General features: G+C 47.0%; 1 protein-coding gene across 1 annotated transcript in view; it reads right to left on the reverse strand.

Annotated features, from left to right (window-relative positions):
• Positions 1-20,551, reverse strand: part of LOC137634940 (uncharacterized) — a 592,943-nt gene that overhangs the window by 36,057 nt on the left and 536,335 nt on the right. Inside the window, exons 4-5 of the mRNA XM_068367504.1 lie at positions 6,066-6,190; positions 5,322-5,421 (exon numbers count right to left, since the gene is read on the reverse strand). Coding sequence (XP_068223605.1) covers positions 5,322-5,421; positions 6,066-6,190 — 225 coding nt within the window. The remainder of the gene's footprint in view (positions 1-5,321; positions 5,422-6,065; positions 6,191-20,551) is intronic.

Here is a 20,551-nt window from a genome sequence, read left to right on the forward strand (position 1 = left end):
ATAGGAAGGGACGGAGGACCTGGTCCAGGTTGTTCAGCCTTTCCTCAGATGGGAAGACTCTCACTAGTCGGGAGTCTAGAACCATCCCCAAGTACGTCATCCTGGTGGAGGGAGACAGGTGCGACTTCTCCAGGTTGATGGTGATACCAAAAACTTTGCAGAATTGCAGTAGCTTCGAGCCTTGCTCCTTCAAAACTGCCTCTGAGGAAGAAAGGAGCAACCAGTCGTCCAGGTAGCGAATCAGACAAATTCCCCGTTCGTGAGCCCATACGGAGACAGTCATGAAGATTCTCGTGAAAATTTGGGGCGCTGTTGACAGGCCGAAGCAGAGTTTTGAATTGCAAGACCTGGGTATCCCACTTCACCCGAAGGTACTTTCTGCTGAAGGGGTGAATAGGGATCTGGAAATAGGCATCCTTGAGATCAATAGATATCATGAAGTCTCCTTCTCTCAAGGACTCCAGGACCGACTTCGGGGTGTCCATCTTGAAGCTGGTCTTGCACACAAACTTGTTGAGGGCCGACAGATCTATGACTGGTCTCCAACCTCCCGTCGCTTTCTCCACCAGGAAGAGGCGGCTGTAGAACCCTGGACCCGGTTGTAGTACCGTTTCCATTGTCCCTTTCGTTAACATAGTGGAGACTACTTCTTGTAAGGCCTCCCTCTTCAAGGGGTCCTTGAGGGCTAACCACTTCGCCTGACTTTCTGGAATAAGAGGTGGAGGATCTGCCAGGAACGGAAGCCTGTACCCCTCTTTCAACACTGTTACCGTCCAGGGTTCTGCTCCGTGATTCTTCCATGCTTGCCAAAATTGTTTGAGGCATCCCCCTACCTGAGGCTTGGGCAGGAGTGGGGGGCCTCTCACCCTACCTCCTTCTGGAGGAGCGACCTGAACGTTTTCTCCTGGAAGCTGAGTGGGCTGTTCTATAGGAGGCTAGGGCTGTGGGAGCGCCCCTGCGCGAGGGCTGCGAAGGCTGAGACCACAGGGACGCTGGGACCTCTCTCCTCACCTGGTTATGGGGAGGCTCGAGACGTCGACGGTCCATCAGATAGAGGCCTTCTGTAAGTGGGCCTCCTCATGGCATGAGGTCTGGGCATGCTCACTTCCTTCCGTTTCAGAAGTTTCTCAACCACTTCCTCTGTCTGTTTCAGGGGAAAGAGTCCGTCACCCCACACAGGAAGGTTCCTCAAAGTCCTCGCCTCCCTGTCCGGCATACGCCTGGACAATTTACTCAAGACTGTGTCTCTTCTTCGCAGGACCCAGTTGGCGGATAACGCTAGAGACTGAAACGTTAGGAACTTCAAGGCTCACCCTCCGGAGCTGATAAGTTCCTTCAATAGTGCTTGGCTGGACGGAACTGCAGGGTCGGAGGAAGCCTGGATGCCTACTAGTGTCGAGGCCCACCAGTCTAACCAAGAGGCGATGTTGACAAGGTCTTTGGACATCTCCTCCATCATCGTCGCCTCCGGTGGAGAAAAACAGATAGGTGCTGAAGAAGCTCTGTCCTCCGAAGCCTAAAACTTCCAGGGAGTCTTCCAATTTGCTGGCTCCTTGTGGCTGTCCTTCCATCCAATAATATTTACTTTGGGACTTCAACCCCTGGAGTAACTTAGAGGAACTCTGAACTTTGGAACCTTCAGCGTTTCATGCCACAACCTTGTCTATGTGAGCACGGCCAAGCCTCACATCTCTGGCCACAGGTAGGGCTAAGGAGGGCTTCTGTTGAATGGGTTCCTCCATTAGCCTATTAAGGCTAGACCGCCAGGTATCCTCGTCGGAAGGAAGTGGTTCCTCAATCCTGTGGTGCTGTCGAATCAGACCAATAACCCTCCTATAAGCGGAGTCCTCCGCTGGCGCGGCTTCAGTGTCGCCGTTCGCGCCCTCCGTCTGAGGTTGAGGAACCGTACTGACGGGGGCCTCCGCACTAGGTTGTGGTCTGAGCATGGGCATTGCGGAGGGAGCGAGAACCTCCATCCTCCGTTTGCCTTTCTTCAAGGGGGGCGAGGCTTCCATGGGTTTGCCCGACGGAGGAAGCCGTCCCTCTATATCGCTCTGCTGAGCTAACTCGACGAGGCTTCCCGTCCAAAAAGGTGACTCCCTCCGCAGGGCGGGTTGAGACGCTTGTTTCGAGGCCTTACGCCTGTCCGAAGAGCCCCTTGGGTCTTTGCGAGAGTCAACTCTATGGCTGGTGGAGGCCCTTCTAGGAGGACTGTCTCCGGGAAGCCAACCCGCAGTGCTCGGGAGAGTAGTAAAGTCCGCGAGCTTACTGCAGGGAACGAGGACCCATTGCTCCTTCGGTGAACTGCTCCTCCTGGCTTTCCTCCTCGGGGACCTTGACTGCTTCCTCCCATGTCGTGACCTAGAGCGGGACCTCGAGGGGGAGCACCGTCTCCTGGATCTGTCCCTCCTTCGACGGTGTCTTCTCCAAGCCTCATCTTCCAACGACAACGATGAGCCTGCCTCCGAGGACTTCAACGACTCCTCGTAACAGATCCGAGAGGCGGGCGCGTCCGGTTTCACAATTTTCTGGGTTCCAGATGTCGAAGGCTGAAGGAAGACGTCGGGAACCGCCGATAGAGGGGCTGGGAGAGAGGTCGGACGATCAACATTCTGGAACCAGGACCCAAGCCCGTCCTCCCCCCTCAAAGGTGACCTACAGGGAGTTCTCGGGGGCTCCCATCCGAGGGGATCTTCCAACGGCGAATCTTCTTCTCCTGGGGCTTCTTCAGCTGCGGAGGCACCTGAAACATAAATCCAAGAAGCTGGTGAAGACACAGGGACATCTTTATTCCACATAGGGTCGTCCAAAGAGACGTGCCCCCCAAGCACAAGGGCATCGTCTTGCGGACCCTCACTAATTAAACCTTCAGGCCCCCCACTTGCCTGTAAAGGATCAGCCCCCAGAATCCCGAAGACATGACTCCTGGGGAAGAACCATTGGTTTCTTCCCCGCAACAGACTTACCTCGTCCCCTACTCTGGGTAGGGGATGAAGAAGGGACCTTGTCAGACTTCTCTCCTGTAGACGTTGCGGGCGAAGAAATGCTGGTCTTCCTGGGCGAACGTTTAGATGACTTCTTCTTTTTGTTCCAAACCTCACCCACTGCACCTCACTCCACGACACACACTCAGGACACGTGTCCGAAGGAGAACAAACTCTACGCCTGCACGAAGAGCAAAGGGAGTGCGGGTCCACCTCAGGCTTAGACAAGAACGCACCACACGACTTCCCAGCCTTAGGCCCAGGACAACGACGGTGATGCTCCATACCGCACTAGTACAATACCGCAAGACACAGGAACGCAGCGGGGAAGGATAACAAGGGCAATTAAACTCTTTAAAAACACAAGGGAAAGCACAAGGGAAAACAAGTGAACACGCGAGAGCACAAGGGAAAGTATAGAGGGCCACGTGGGAACACGCAGGACACAGAGTCGGGGACACAAAGAATCGCACTGAGACAAGGAGAGCGCCGAGATATCATCACGACGCAACCAGAGAACTTACTGAGGGTTGAGACCCAAGCTAACACGCGACCTGGCTCGGGACTAGCCTCAGGGCACGTATCCTTCCGCCTGGGGTAGTCCTCACAGAAAACGGAAGTAGGGTAAACTACACAAAACTCTGGTCGGTTGAGAAGAGATTCCAGGTACCTCCTAAGAAAGTAGTTCGAGGTAAGTCTCTGTTTTGGAACAATTAAAAATTTAAAGGTTAGAATTAATGATAATAGAAGTGCAGCTACAATTCTTAATCTTTGCAGAAATCCTTCTTAAGAAAGGGTTTTTAGCTGCAGTTCAATGACATACTGTGCCAAGTCTGTAACTACTGAACATTACCTTAAAAAATCCTGGTTTGCTTGAAAACTGCATCACCACCCTGTTGTAGGTGACAAAAATCTAATCTGAATTTCTTGTCATAAGGACCTACAAGGACCAGAGAAGGGTGCGCCCAGCTAGCAAAGCCGCCGAGAAATGGATTAGAGTTGATGGCTAGTTTCATGCCCTTCAATCTAAGAGTAGGGTAAGTTACAGGTCCTGCATGGCAAGTCTGAATTCCAAAAAGGATGTTTCACTAGCTTAGTGCTGTTTAACTATGGAATTTATTGTTTTTATTTTTTCTTAAGAATGTAGTAACAAGTGTAAGTCCTGGGGAAGATTATGTCCTCCAAGTCCGAGATGTCAATATTAAGGGCAAGTCTGGGCTGTGAACTTATATCATAGTCAGTGTTTGTTACAGTCCTAAAGTTTGAAGGTGGGTAGACTAAGTCATTTCATCCCTCATCTATCAAAAGGAAGGTCCCTATTTAGTACTCAGGTTATCTTCTACTATACTATACTTAAGAAATATATTGGACTGTTCATATACAAAAAATACACAGGAACCTGAATAAGCCTTATCCACATTATTTGGCCATATGCTGAACTCTGTGTTAGGTAAGTAAGTAAGCTACACTTGCAAAAAAAATACTATATAGTAATCTAAACTGTACTTAATAGTATAAGGAACAAAAGTATGTTAACCATATGTCTGTATGTATCATTTGTCGTGTTACCTTGCATTATTAAAGTAGAGGCCATGAGGTCCACAGAAGTGAAATCCAACAATACCCCCTATTAAGTTCCAAGTTCAAACCCATAGTCCTTCCAAATTTTTCTTACTGTTCCGTATTGACTTTAGTCAGCAGGAGCAGCTGGTGGCAGCATTACCCCCAAACATAAAAATATCCATAAACTCATAACGAATATATGGAAGACCAAAAATGAAGTTAGAACAATACAGGTTGTGAAGCCATAATGCCCTACCATAAATCTAATGACAGCTACGTCCTAATAGCTCAGGTTGATTAAAAGACTATTCAATACAACCCTTCTAATCTTATTTTTGTTTTTTGTCTGCAGTACTAATAGAAGCCTTCAGTGCAGAGAATATATCACACCCTTCATTTGCATATCATAAGAGTTGGTGCCTGACAGGGATTCTATTATTTTCTCTATAATCTCTAACAATGCCAATCTTACTATGTTGTGGACACGCAACTTGGCAAATGTGCACAACATCAGAAAAATAAATTAAAAATATGTTTGTTACTCAAGAAAGAATATTTGAAGAGCTCAATACACCAAAAAGTTTCTAATAAAACTTTCTAAGCATGGGATGGCCTTGGTTTGGTTACCTCATGGTTGCTGGATACTTCAGGAATTCTTTACTATGATTAGTATGAGGAAAATATAACTAAATTCTATCCATTGAAACTCAAAAGTAGAGAAAATTTAGAAGGAATCCATTATGATTCCTTCTCCAAAAATAGCAAAATACTTACAGAATGCATAAGAGGACCAAGAGCTAAGGAACTATCTGCACATCTCCCAGTAATTACAACATCTGCTCCACAGTCAAGAGCTCTTGCTATAGGACCAGCTCTAAAAGAGAATAGATTATAACTATTTTCAACAAAAAGACCAAGGAACTTTTCATATAGGAAAATTGAAGCATCAAGAACTGCATATTATATTACTATTCTAAAAAATTATTTTTACTTACAAAACAAGAGCGCAATAAAATACTGTACAGTACTCTAAAACAATTAATCATCATAATATGTGAAACTGCATTTGAGTCTCTAATCAAGTCTTGTATAAATTCAAGACATTCAAAATCAAAGGCCAGAAAAATTTAGGACAATAAAAATATTCTTACCACTTTAGCTAAAATGTACTAATATTTTTCAACTGTCCTTCAATTATCCAAGAACATTTCAGAATGAAAAGAAACAAAACTTTCCCCTACTGTATTTCAAAGCACATTCATTTAAAAAAAAAAAAAAAAAGCAAAATAGATATAATGAACACTGAAACTCAAATAGAAATCAATAAGAAACATGATTATGACCTTGCTAATTTCCTCAACATACTACTAAAATGACAACAAAATATAGTATCTGAATATGGATAGTGTTCTACAAGATAAAATAACTGAAATTCTGAAACAGCACTCTAAAAGCACTAAATGAGACCCATTATCTTGATATAAATAACCAGATTACTCAATGTCCCATGCCACTTACCCTAAATAAGCATTCATGCTATGCACAGACTTTGGAAGAGCAAGTCCAGTTTTCATGTCTGGAATTCTGGCAGTAATCAATTCTTCTTTAACAGGAATTAAATCATCCCCAGTAACAACTGCAACCTATTTTGGAAAAATTATAATGATGAATAAAATAATGATAATATAAAAAAAATTCACATGGCAAATATTGTATTAAACCCCAAAAATAAATACAATATAACACAAAGATAATATTAATCCACTTCAAGGTGTAAAGCAAATAAATCTAGAAAGGTACAGCATCAGAAATTTCTTGGCAATGCACCACAAATCTGAATATAAGACAATTGCCAAGAGACAATGAATTCTTCATGGAATTCCCATTACAATATAAAGGGATAAATAAAATGATTAAAGTGCAATATGATAAACCATTCAGCTTGACCTAATTCAACACAAATATAAATATATAATAAATATCACAAATTTTTAAGTAATTTGTATTTTTCCTAACATACTTACCGAGAACTACTTTCTTAGGAGGTACCTGGAATCTCCTCTCAACCGACCAGAGTTTTGTGTAGTTTACCCTACTTCCATTTTCCGTGAGGACTACCTCAGGCGGAAGGATATGTGCCCTGAGGCTAGTCCCGAGCCAGGTCGCGTGTTAGTTTGGGTCTCGACCCTCAGTAAGTTCTTGGATGTTAAAAATAACTAAGGGTCAGTAAGGCACTCGGGGAAGGAAGGGAGGGCCATTACCCGAAAGCAGTTCTCAGTAAGTATGTTAGCAAAAATACAAATTACTTAAAAATTTGTGATTTGTTCCAACACGGAGACTTACCTCGAACTACTTTCTTAGGAGACTTACACTTTAAGAGGTGGGCGTGTCTTCCTGACCTCTAGACCCAACTAAGCCGGGCGACAAGGAACCTAGGTAGGAAACTAGGTTCTAAGATATCCGGAAAACGAAACATAGGGAAAAACTACACAAAGAGCTCATGTTAGTGTCTAAGTACTCACCCTTAAAAAATTCCACGATGCTGAGTCCTGTGACGAAGTTGTGAAGTCATGTCTAGAGCAGGTTCTACCTGGGTCTATCTCCGGGGGTCGGGAAAGGAAAAGGGACAAGGGTGAAAGGAAACGAACCTGTGTCTCTTGGTTTTGCTACCCACGATTGTACCTGGGGCTTCACTGTTAAATCGCTTGGAGCGCGGAGATGACTGTCCCAATAGAGAACCCATCTAGAGATTTCCTTGAGCAATCCTTGAGGTAATGAGTTGTGAAGGTCGACTGGTTCGACCAGGTGCCTGCTCTAAGGATCTGGGCCACCGCCACGTTTTTCTCAAAAGCCAGAGAGGTACTTAGACCCCTAATGTCATGGGGCCTGGGATTACTTGTCAGGGGATCCCTTGATCGAGGAATCGCTGGCATTGAGAAGCCTTCGAACTTCGGATCCCAGACTGTGTTTTAGCCACAAAAGAAGGGAGATCTCACGCCATCCCTTCGTATGAGAGACTTCGTAGGACAACCCATGGATCTCTCCCACCCTCTTAGCTGAAGCCAAGGCCAACAAGAAGACCGTCTTGAGAGTGAGATCCCTGTCCACTATGTCCTTCAAGGGTTCGAACGGTGGTTCACTTAGCATTTTCAATACTCTTGCCACATCCCACTGCGGCACCCTGGAGGTTTGTGGGGGGCATGCTTGTTCGAAGCTCCTGATGAGCATAGAGATATGCCTAGAGGAGCCCAGATCAATGCCCTTCAGGAGGAAGACTTGGCCCAAGGCTGCACGGACTCCCTTGATGGCCGGTATTGACATGCCCACCACATCTCTGAGGTGTACAGTGAACCCTTGCTACTTCGCGGTTCGACATCGCGGATTCACCACTTCGCGGATTTTTTCCATAACCCATATATATACAGTAACATATATACATATATATGTATGCATGTATGTATGTATATATGTATGTATGTATATATGTATGTATGTATATATGTAGGTATGTATATATGTAGGTATGTATATGTGTATACATAAATATAAATATAAATATAAATATAAATATAAATATATATAAATATATATAAATATAAATATATATAAATATAAATATAAATAAATATAAATATAAATAAATATAAATATAAGTATAAATATAAATATAAATATATATTTATATAAATATAAATATAAATATAAATATATATAAATATAAATATATATAAATATAAATATAAATATAAATATATAAATATAAATATATAAATATATATATAAATATAAATATATAAATATAAATATAAATATAAATATATATATATATATATATATATATATATATATATATATATATATATATATATAAATACATATATAAATATATATATAAATATAAATATATAAATATATAAAAATATAAAAATATAAAAATATAAAAATATATAAATATATAAATATATATATATATATATATATATATATATAATATATATATATATATATATATATATATATATATATATATATATATATATATATATCTAAAGTAGGAAGATGTGATGTAGTTCTAAGGGAATAGTATGGGAAATATGCCTGGGTAATAAGCAAAGCTCTACCTCCAGTTTGTTTCTTCATTATGATCAGAGATAAATGTAAACAAAACATTGGTTGCCATTTTTTAACGTGCTTTTTAGCGTGTTTAGGAAACGCATGATATAAAATTGCCTTTAATATTTGTGCCTGTTTTAGTTTAGGGTACTGTAGTACATGCATTAAGTGTTCTGTACATTAAAGGGTAGTTTGTTAACAGTACTACGTACAAGGGAAAGTTTTAAAAGTCTGAATATACATGTTGAATAAATAGGTAAATATGGTGTCGCGGATTTTCACCTATCGCGGCCGCGTCTGGAACCTATCTACCGCGATAAACGAGGGTTCACTGTACGAGGAAATCCGCAATATCCGGAACCGAAGCTTTTAGAGGCTTGATATTTCTTGAGGAACACCATTTCGTGAAAGTGGTCCATTTCGCCTGGTAGATCGCTGCCGAAGACCGCCTCAGATAGCGCAACATCCTCTCAGCCGTTCCTGCCAAATATCCTTCCTTCCTCAGGAGACGCTCGATAATCTCCAAGCGTGAAGGCAAAGAGACCGAGAATTGTCGTGGAACCTTTGGAAGTGTGGCTGATGCAGAAGGTCTGGTCTGTCGGGCAGAGGCCACGGGGGAAGACACGCTAGGTCTCTTAGATCCGCGAAACACTCTTTCTCCGGCCACCAGGGCGCTACCAAAGTCATCCTTAGGTTGTGAGCTGCCCTTACTCTGTTGAGCACTTACCTGATCAATGCGAAGGGAGGAAAAGCGTACACGTCGAGATTGTCCATTTGTGCTGAAAGGCGTCCTCCAATGCCGCCTTTGGGTCTGGGACAGGAGAACAGAATACGGGGAGTTGTGCGTTCAGTCTGGTTGCAAAGAGATCCATCACCGGCAAACCCCATTTTTGAATGATGAGCCTGGCTACTTCTGGGTGAAGAGACCAATCGGTACCCACTACCTGGCCCATCCTGCTGAGCCCGTCGGCTAGGACATTCCTTTTCCCTGGAATGAACCTTGCTGAAATCACGATTTGTTCTGACTCGGCCCAATCCACGATCTCCAACGTGAGAGCGCACAACTCCTTCGACTTGAGACCTCCCTGTTTCTTTATGTACGCTACTACAGTGGCGTTGTCACACATCAACGCCACTGTGTTTCCCCTTAGAAGATCTACGAACTGTAGGCACGCTTCTCGGACTGCCTTCATCTCTAGGACGTTGATGTGCTGTGCTTTTTCTTCTTCCGTCCAAGAGCCTCTTGCAGACTTGCCGAGAAGGTGTGCTCCCCACCCCTCCTTAGAGGCGTCTGTGAAGAGAAGCATCTCGGGGGGCTCGGCTGCGAAGGGCCTCCCCTTGAGGGTATTCGCTCGATCCTGCCACCACTCTAGGGATTGTTTTGTCTCCGCAAGAACGGGAATTAACTTGTAGGGGGAGTCTAACTGGTTCCAGAGCCCCTTCAGGTTCCATTGTATGCTCCTAAGTTTGAGCCTCCCTTGGGGGACTAGTTTCTCTAACGATACTAGGTGACCTATCAACCTCTGCCAGTCCTTGGCTCTCCTGGGCTGCCCTGAAAGGAAGGGCCGGAGGATCTGGTCCAGGTTGTTCAACCTCTCCCCCGACGGAAAGGCTCTCACTAGGCGGGAGTCCAGCACTATCCCAAGTAAGTCATCCTGGTGGAGGGAGACAGATGCGACTTCTCTAGGTTGATAGTGATACCCAGAACTTTGCAGAATTGTATTAGTTTCACGCCTTGATCCTTCAAAACTACCTCTGAGGAAGAAAGAAGCAACCAGTCATCCAGGTAGCGAATGAGGTGAATACCCCATTCGTGAGCCCACGCGGAGACTGTCGTGAAGATCCTTGTGAATACCTGGGGCGCTGTTGACAATCCGAAGCAGAGGGTCTTGAACTGCAGGATCTGGGTACCCCACTTCACCCGGAGAAACTTCCTGATTGAGGGGTGGATAGGGATTTGAAAATACGCGTCCTTGAGGTCTATGGATATCATGAAATCCCCTTCCCTCAGGGACTGCAGGACTGACTTCGGGGTGTCCATCTTGAAGTCGGTCTTGCACACAAACTTGTTGAGGGCTGACAGATCTATTACCGGTCTCCAACCTCCCGTTGCTTTCTCCACCAGAAAGAGCCGGCTGTAGAACCCTGGACCCAGTTGCAGGACCGTTTCCATCGCCCCTTTTTCCAACATCGTGGATACTTCCTCCTGTAAGGCTGCCCTCTTCAAAGGGTCCTTGGGTGCTAGCCACTCCGCCCGACTGGCTGGAATCAGAGGAGGCGGTTCTGCCAGGAATGGTAGTCTGTAACCCTCCTTCAACACCGTTACTGTCCAGGGTTCCACACCGTGGTCTTTCCATGCTTGCCAAAAATGTCTGAGGCATCCCCCAACCTGAGGCTTGGGCAGGAGTAGGGGGCCTCTCACCCTATCTCCTTCTGGAGGATCGACCTGAACGCCCTCTCCTGGAAGCTGAGTAGGACGTTCTAAACGAGGCAGGTGTTGTCGGAGCTCCTCTACGGGGGGGCTGCGGTGGTTGAGCCCAAGAGGTAGATGGGGCGTCTCTCCTTGTCTGGCTAGGAGAGGCTCGAGAAGTAGAGGCTCCATCCGACGTAGGTCGTCTGTAAGCGGGTCTCCTCATGGCTTGAGGTCTGGGACCGCTCACTTCCTTCCTCCTCATGAGCTTCTCCATGATTTCCTCCATTTGTTTCAAGGGAAAAAGCGAGTCACCCCACACGGGCAGGCTCCTCAAAGCCCTCGCTTCCCTGTCAGGGATTCTCCGGGATAACTTGGTCAGGACCATATCCTTTCTCCTAAGGACCCAGTTGGCCGATATGGCAAGAGACTGGAACGTCAAGAACTTCAGTGTCCTGCCTCCGGAGATGATGAGTTCTTTCAGGAGAGCTTGATTCGATGGGTCTGACAAGTCGTAGGTGGCCTGGATACCCACCAGAGTTGATGCCCATCAGTCCAACCAGGTGACGTTGACCAGGTCTTTAGACATCTCCTCCATCGTCGTCGCCTCTGACTGGGAGAAACAAATCGAGGCTGAAGAGGCTCTGTCCTCCGGGGCACCCTGACCTAACACTTCAAGGGAGGCCTCCATCCTGCAGGCTCCCGGTCGCTGCCCCTCCAGCACATAATATTTGCTCTGGGACCTTAGACCCTGGAGTAATTTGGAGGCACTCTGGGATTTGGGGGTTTCGGCATTGCCCGCCACAACCTTGTCTACGTGAGTGCGTCCCAGAACCACGTCCCTGGCCACAGGTAGCGCTAAGGAGGGTTTCTGCTGTACGGGGGCCTCCATTAGACGATTGAGGCTGGATCGCCAGGCATCCTCGTTGGCGGGAACAGGCTCCTCGATCCTGTGATGCTTCCGTATGAGGCCTATAACCCATCGATAGGCCGAATCCTCGGTTGGAGAACTCCCCGCGTCGCCGACCGTGCCCTTTGTCTGGAGCTGAGGCACTGTCCCGACGGGCACCTCCATCTGGCGCTGAGGTGCTGACTCGACGGGCACCTCCGTGTGGCGATAAGGAGCTGTCCCGACGGCCACCTCCGCACTAGGCCTCGGTCCTGGGATGGGCACCGCCGTGTCGGCGAGGGCTTCCGTCTTTAAAATGTCCTTCGACAATCCTGGGCTTGCCCGACGGAGGAAGCCGTCCCTGTGTATCCAAAGGTCGAGCCAATTTTGCTGACTCGACAAGGCTGCCCGTCCGAAAAAGCGACTCCCTCCGCTGGGCGGGTTGAGTCGGTTGTTTTGCGGCCTTACGCCTGTCTAAAGAGGTCCTTTCGTTCCCGTCCTTCTGAGGGTCAAACCTGTGGCTGGAAGAGGGCCTCCTTGGAGAACCGTCTCTGGAACGCCAACTCGCAGATCTCGGGATCGCAGTGAAGTCCGCGAGCTTCCTGCGGGGGACGAGGATCCATTCTTCTTTGGGAGACTTACTCCTCCTGTATTTCTTCCTCGGAGACCTGGAACGCCTTCTCCCATATCTCGACCTAGAACGGGAACATCTGCTCCTGGATCTATCCCTCCTCCGGCGGCGCCTCCTCTGCGCTTCTCCCTCCGAAGAGAACGATGAACCTGCCGCTGAAGACTCCGACGACTCTGCATAACGCGACCGAGGGGCAGGCGCATGGGGAATAGACGTCTTCGTGATTTGCTGGATTCCGGAGGTCGAAGGTTGCAGAAACATGTCAGGAACCGCCGAAAGAGGAGCTGGGGGAGAGTTCTGTCGCTCCACGTTGGGTAAACAGGATCCAAGGCCTTCTTCCATCCTCAACAGAGACCTACAGTACCTGGAGTGTTCGGGGGTCCCCATCCGAAGGGATCCGCTACCGGAGAGTCTATCTTATCTTGGGTGTCATCAGCTGCGGAGGTACCTGAAATGTAGGCCCATGAAGCGGGCGAAGAAACAGGGACATTTTTACCCCACATGGGGTCATCTGACGAGACGTGCCCCCCAAGGGCAGAGTCTCCAAGACCCACACTAAAAACACATTCAAGCCCCCCACTTGCCTGCAAAGAGTCAGCAACCCCAACATCTCGAAGACTAGACTCCTGGGGAAGAGCAATCGGCTTCTTCCCCGCAACGGACTTACCTCGTCCCCTACTCTGGGTAGGGGAAGATGGGAGAGAAACACCATCAGACTTCCCTCCTGGCGACGTCAAGGGCGAAGAGGTGCTCGCCTTCCTGGGAAATCGCTTAGCGGACTTCTTCTTTTTCGTACTAAAACGAACCCACTGGATTTCACTCTATGACACACACACCGGACACGTGTCCGACGGAGAGCACACACTACCCCTACACGAAGAGCAAAGGGAATGCGGGTCAACCTCCAGCTTGGACAAAAAACGCTCCACAAGACTTCCCGGCTCTAAGCCCAGGACAACGGCGGGCATGCTCCATTATGCACAACACTGTAAGACACAGGAATGCAGGGAAAGGATAAGGAATACACTTGGGAAAGCACAAGGGAATCAAGCGAACACACAAGAACACAAGGGAAAGTACAGGGACACCACGTGGGAGACACGTGGGACACGCGAGTCGGGGACACAAAGGGTCGCACTGAGAAAGGAGAGCGTCAGGATGGTATCATGACGCGCCCAGAGAACTTACTGAGGGTCGAGACCCAAGCTAACACGCGACCTGGCTCGGGACTAACCTCAGGGCACGTATCCTTCCGCCTGAGGTAGTCCTCACAGAAAACGGAAGTAGGGTAAACTACACAAATCTCTGGTCGGTTGAGAGGAGATTCCAGGTACCTCCTAAGAAAGTAGTTCGAGGTAAGTCTCCGTGTTGGAACAAACAATATATATATACAGTATATATCTAAAATGATAAAAATGAATAAAAGATCATGCCAAAAAATGAAATAGATGTCCAAAGCATATATCAGGGTTACAAATAGTATAACACTAGAACGGCCACCGATGGTTAACCACCTAGAACGACCAAGCGGTCAAAATGACCGCACATGAATTTCCATTGCAGTTATGCTATTATTTTTCAATTTATAATTCCTAATTTATTTCTGGTAACTAATGATTATTCTACGATAATGGAGAGCTGTTCTTGAAATAAACAAGCATGCTTTATTTAACTTAATGCCATTTAAGGGTATAATTATTCTTGTTCAATAGGGAAACTCAATATTAAGGAATGAAATTAATAAAGATTACAATTACTATAATAACTAAAAAGGCTGCTGAAATTGAAAGAGTATGTGAAAAAAAATATTAACATGGATACAGAAAAATACAGGTAGGTTCTATGAACAATATTCACATAAACACTATTACACATACATAGAAAACGCACACATACACACAAATATATATATATATATATATATATAGATATATTTATATATAATCGTATATACATACACACACACACACACACACATATATATATATATATATATCTATATATATATTAATATTATATACATACATACATATATATATAAATGTATATATATATATATATATATAAATATATATATATATATATGTCTGTATTTTATGCATACATATATATATATACATATATATATATATATGTCTGTATTTTATGCATATATATATATATATATATGTATATATGTCTGTATTTTATGCATATATATATATATATATATGTATATATATATATATATATATGTATGTGTGTATACATATATATATATTTTTGGGCTCAAGCCATGGCGTCCTGATGGAAGGTTCCTGTTTGGTAGCTTCCTTGGGTATAAGACTACTAAGATATTCCCAGAGAATTTAACCACAGGTTATCACAGAATTCTAACTTCTGGAGCGAGTATCTCAAAGGTTTCCCTTTAAGACATCGTAATACAACAGGGGACACGCAATGTCTGGTCGTGCCACATAGCTATCTCCACCCCGAACAGAGTTAACGCTTCGGTGTGTAAGGGCTGAGAATAGCTGGGAGCCGTTCCACAGCTAATCTCACTCGTGGCTACTACTGATACTCGAGACGTAAACAAACGGACGCCATTGCTCTAATGACGTCACGCGCGTCTTTATCCTTTGTTTAGTAGCTGCCCTACTGAGACGGATTTTCCCTTGTGTGAACTTTATCGTTTTGCATCTTCGCTATGTCGTTACCTTCAGCCTCGCCTTCTTCTGGAAAGTTGAGTACAAGGTTCCAGTATTGTTTAATTAAGCTCTGGCCGTAAAGTAAATATTATTTCGCGAAATAATTGATGTTTTGTGGCAGAGCTGTGCCTCTACCGGACCCGCCATTTTATGGCGTCGTTGTTGTTTTGCATGTCTTATTTAGTTAGCCACAACAACGCTTCCGGCATTATATACTAATCGAATACATTAGTTTATTTAGTCTTCATAGCTAGGAACTTTTATATCGTGTTTAGACGCTTTTTATCGGTCATCGATTGACCTCATACCAGTCGGCTACTATAGCCCCCAGGCCAGGAGCCTATATACAAGTGTTCATGCATGATTTATCAGTGATCCTAGACTAAGTTATGAAGATAGTGGCATTATTATTTTACAATACTTTTGACTAGTGATGCAAATGTTTTCGCCTTCAGGGACCATATAGGGGATAGGCTAGTCAGTGATTCTTTCTAGCCTAACCTAACCTTAGGACCCCTATATGCTTCCTTCATCCCCTGCCTTGGCACTCCCTCTATTTAGCCTTGATCCCTTTTCTGAGTAAAGGGATTTATTGTCTAATAGAGTATTTTATCGCCTCTCAGTCCTCCCTAAAGGAATGAACCCCCTTTAGGATTGCGTCTGAGAGTGAGGTTAGGCTAGCCTACCTCTATGGCTAGGATAGTCTACGACTTTCCTGCGATAGCGATACGTCTTCTTCCTTGCCTAGTTCAGGACTTTTAGCCCTGATCTAGGCCGGGTTAGGAAGGTTTCTCTGTTCCATGCTGAAACTGTACTCTTGCACCGTTTTAGCCGATCAGCCTATTCTTAGGTTAGGGAGTGTCCTCCCTTCCCTTTGTGGCCGCTCTGGTACAGAAACCCTTCCTGGGAAGACCCCTCTCTTCTCCCTCCCCACCTATCTCTTGTATAGCCTAGCCTATGCTTAGGTTAGTTTATACTCATCTGTCCCCTGTCCTACAAATCCTCCTTAGGGTGGAAGAGTAGGGCTACCCGAGCTTCCCTGTGCTGTCCGCTCTGGTACATATACCTTCATAGTGTCCTATAAGGTTAGTTACTAGTGTAGCTCTGCATAGGGGAGTCTCCCCCCCCCCTCTTGGGTGTTCCCTAGTCCTCCCTTGGGCTACCTGCTCCCGGTCCCTAGTGACCCCTGCTTATGGATGCTAGAGCCTGTCTCTATCATGGGTACACCCCCCTCAGGGAGGGGGAGGGATGTCTGGAACCCTGACGGGTACTTCCTGCATCCCTTCCTCCCTCCCCCTGTCTCTCTATCTATCCGGGTGCCGGTCTCTTGCCGCCTCTACTGCCGGCAATACCTGCCTCCCTCTTGGTGACTTCCCTACCCTTGCCGCCAGCCCCCCCGTTGTACCGAGGGGACTGCCGGCTGCCGCCGGCTACTACCGGCGGCTCTCCTACTCCTATCTATTCGTCCGCTTGCCGGTCGATCTCCGGAGTGCCGGCATATACTGCCGGCAACCCGATACTACCTGTACCATCCTTACCCCAGTCACCAATCCGGCATCCTCCGGCTGCCGGAGCCGCCGCTCCCTGCCGGCGTGCCGCCGTTGTGCCGGCGGGCCGCCATCCTGGTATCTAACTGACTTTGAAAATTGTCTGTTCTAGTGCCAGAATCTATGCTGGAGCGAGCTCCGGCGTGCCGGCGGCTTGCCGGATGCCCCGGAGGCGTCAAGAATACTTGCACCCCCTCTCTGTAGCTATCATAAGACTAAGATAGCCCTACCTTGCAAATAGATAAGCTGCTTTGCTTCTAAGATCAGTACCTAGTACTGCTCTATTAGTGATCATGCTGTCTCTTTGCATTCTTTCTATTTCCAGCATGCTATGTGCATCTTAGCGCGGCTGGTTGCCAGAAGCAGTTACCCTTAATGAGGCCTTCTGGCTCTTATCTGGGAACCGAATGAATTCGATCCCAACCTTGTCCTTGGCTTTCCATGGAGTTCCATTATAATGGGAATCCTAGGAAACTATATCCAATGATCTCGGTCATTTGGATTATCCCAGGACCAAGCCTATGGTAACCAGCCGGGCGAGATGCATGGAGCGTGTTCTCCTTTACTGTTTCATTCTCTATGCATCACACCTTCCTTAAGTTAAAATTAATGATTAATATTAACTTAATTTAAGAGCCATTCCTATGACTCCCCCATACTCATTTTCTCTTTCTTCCACAGGAGGAGCAGATGAAGTGCGATTTCGCCTACTGTGCTGTGAAACGCTCGCAGTTTTACGGACATACGGCGTGCAGGACTCACGCCCCTTGCTCAGACAAGAAAGGGGATTGGAAGTTCTGGAATCCACTGGAATGTACGGTCTGCCAGGCCTACCTAGTTGAGGCCTTCCATAACCCTCCCTCAGCGGAGGTTAGAGACATTGCTCGTGAGAAACTGCGCAAGTGGGTGCGTGGTTTTCAGAGAAATGCTACTGGACCGTACCTGGCCACCGAAGAACTGAGGTCCCTGTTGTTCCCTAAGGCCTCCCCTGACTCAGTGGTTCCAAAGGAAGCAATCCCCACTGTCCAAATTTCAGTGGAACCTGATGTGGTCATGGCTCAGTCCATGCACGAGTGTCGTTTGGATTCCGAGGATGATGAACGGATCTCTGACGTCTCGGAAGACACGGAGAAGACGCTTATGGCTCAAGGAGCCGAAGAGGACGAAGACAAGGTGGAATACACCGAGTCGGAGATTGGAGCTACTCCCTCGTCCATCCCTCCGCCTACTCCTACACCGACGGAATTGTCCCTTCCGTCTACCTCCTCGACCCCGGATCCTTCCTCTTCTACCCAAGAACTGATCCGACTGATTAGAGCTGTCATGGACGACAGACTGAAGGAGAACCAGGAGTCCATCAGGTCTATGATTGGATCCAGAGACACGAAGAAGATCTCGGTCAAGGATCTCCCAGCTTGCTCTCATGCCAACCCGTGGAGGTATGCAGAGCATATGGTTATTGCGACCGGCAGGATCTTTGTTAGTGACAAGATCGGCACGGTCCCGATGGAAGATGTGGAGTTCTTCCCAAGCTTCGAGGCCTACCCGGACTGTTACGTCCGACTTCGTTCCGAACCTGCCTCGAAGGAGGAGACCGAACCTAAAGAAGAGATAGTGTTCGATCTCGCAAAGGCCCAGGCTATGCTAGCCTCCGCATTTAAGAGCAGGGGGCTTTACCTGCTCTAAGCTTCCTGCCTTGAGCAAGAAGCATCCTACTTATGTCGCACCTGACACTGCGATTCTTCCATTTTTGGAAAAGGCCTTAGCTGCATGCCTTAAAGCGGCGGAAGAAGGAAAACCCTGCCCTGCACTGGAGGAGTGCAGACCCTTCTCCATCGTGACACCCCCTGACACTAGGCAATGGAAAGATGTCCAACATACTTTCGTCGTGGGTAGGCTCGATCCTGACGTCGCCGGACGTCAGTTTAATGAAGACCTCCCCAAGCTCAACGATCACCTCCTTCGCCGGGAACAAGACACGAAGGAGAGGCTTGCAGCTTCGCTTTCTCATCAAGTCCAACTTGAAGTAATGGCCTGTGACACAGCAGTACCTGATCACTACATGGTACTAGCCAAATCCCACTTACTCACGGTAATGAAGGACTTGTACCATTTCATAAAGGCTCGTAGAGCCTGTCGTGAATTCGTGTTTGTCGGTGCCACCGTGAAACACGAACCCCGGAGGCTGATTTCCTCCAACATCTGGGGAAAGCACCTGTTTCCTTCTGACCTTGTCAAGGAAATAACTGACAGAGCCGCCACGGAGAATAGGAACCTTCTCCACAAGTGGGGCATGTCCAGAAAAAGGAAAACCTCTCAGGACGATGGACCTCAGCCTAAGAGGAAACCTCAGAAGCCGAAACCCCAGCAACGTCAACAACGACGTCAGTTTCCGGGACCCGCTACCTCCCAAGTGGTTGCCCAACCACAACAGACCTTTCAATTGGTCCCCCAACCGGTGTTGTCACAGTCACCGGTCTTCACCCCTGCCTTTGAGCAGCCATCCACTACCTTTCATGCCAGAGGTAGAGGCTCGTCCAGGGGTGCAAGCAGAGACGCCTCTCGTCGTCCCTCCAGAGGTAGAGGAGGAAAGGGGAGCTAGCGGCCGAGGCAACAAGTCCTCGGGACACCAGAAGCAATGAAGTGCTTCCGGTGGGAGGAAGACTCCGCCAATTCCAGGATCGTTGGACCTTCGATCCTTGGGCACACAGCATCATCAAGAACGGTCTAGGCTGGAGTTGGGTGCAACCACCCCCAATCTTCCAGCGGTTCTTTCAACCATCAACCCCCATTCTGGAAGAATATGTTCTAGACCTCTTGAACAAGAAGGTGATAAGGAAGGTAAAGTCCACCAGGTTCCAAGGGAGACTGTTTTGCGTTCCCAAGAAGGACTCAGACAAGCTCAGAGTCATTCTGGACTTATCCCCCCTCAACAAGTTCATAGAGAACAACAAATTCAAGATGCTGACGCTTCAACAAATAAGGACCCTTCTGCCTCAAGGTTCCTACACGGTCTCTATAGACCTGGCGGATGCCTATTGGCACATTCCAATGAACCATCACGCTTCCTCCTACCTAGGATTTCGACTCCAAAGGAAAAGCTACGCCTTCCGGGCCATGCCATTCGGCCTCAATGTGGCCCCTCGGATCTTCACAAAGCTGGCGGATGCCATAGTACAACAGCTCCGCCTAAGAAACGTCCAGGTGATGGCCTACCTCGACGACTGGCTAGTCTGGGCTCCATCGCCCGAAGAGTGTACAAAGTCTTGCGACGAAGTTACCCAGTACCTAGAACACCTGGGATTCAAGATCAACGAGAAGAAATCTCGCCTCTCTCCGGCTCAGAAGTTTCAGTGGCTGGGAATCCACTGGAATCTTCAGTCACACCGCCTTTCCATCCCCCAGAAGAAAAGGAAGGAAATAGCAGGGTCTGTCAAGCGACTACTGAAATCCAAACGCATTTCAAGACGACAGCAGGAACGAGTTCTAGGCTCTCTACAATTCGCCTCAGTGACAAACCCAGTGCTTCGTGCACAGCTAAAGGATGCCGCGGGAGTCTGGAGACGATCGGCATCCATCGCTCGAAGAGACCTCAAGAGACGGCTTCCAAACAGACTTCGACGCCTCCTAAAGCCGTGGTCGGAAGCAATGGCCCTGAAAAGGTCCATTCCTCTCCAACACCCTCCTCCATCACTCAACATCCACACGGATGCCTCACTGGAGGCTG

The sequence above is a fragment of the Palaemon carinicauda genome, chromosome 45, assembly GCF_036898095.1.
Source record: "Palaemon carinicauda isolate YSFRI2023 chromosome 45, ASM3689809v2, whole genome shotgun sequence".
NCBI lineage: Eukaryota > Metazoa > Arthropoda > Malacostraca > Decapoda > Palaemonidae > Palaemon > Palaemon carinicauda.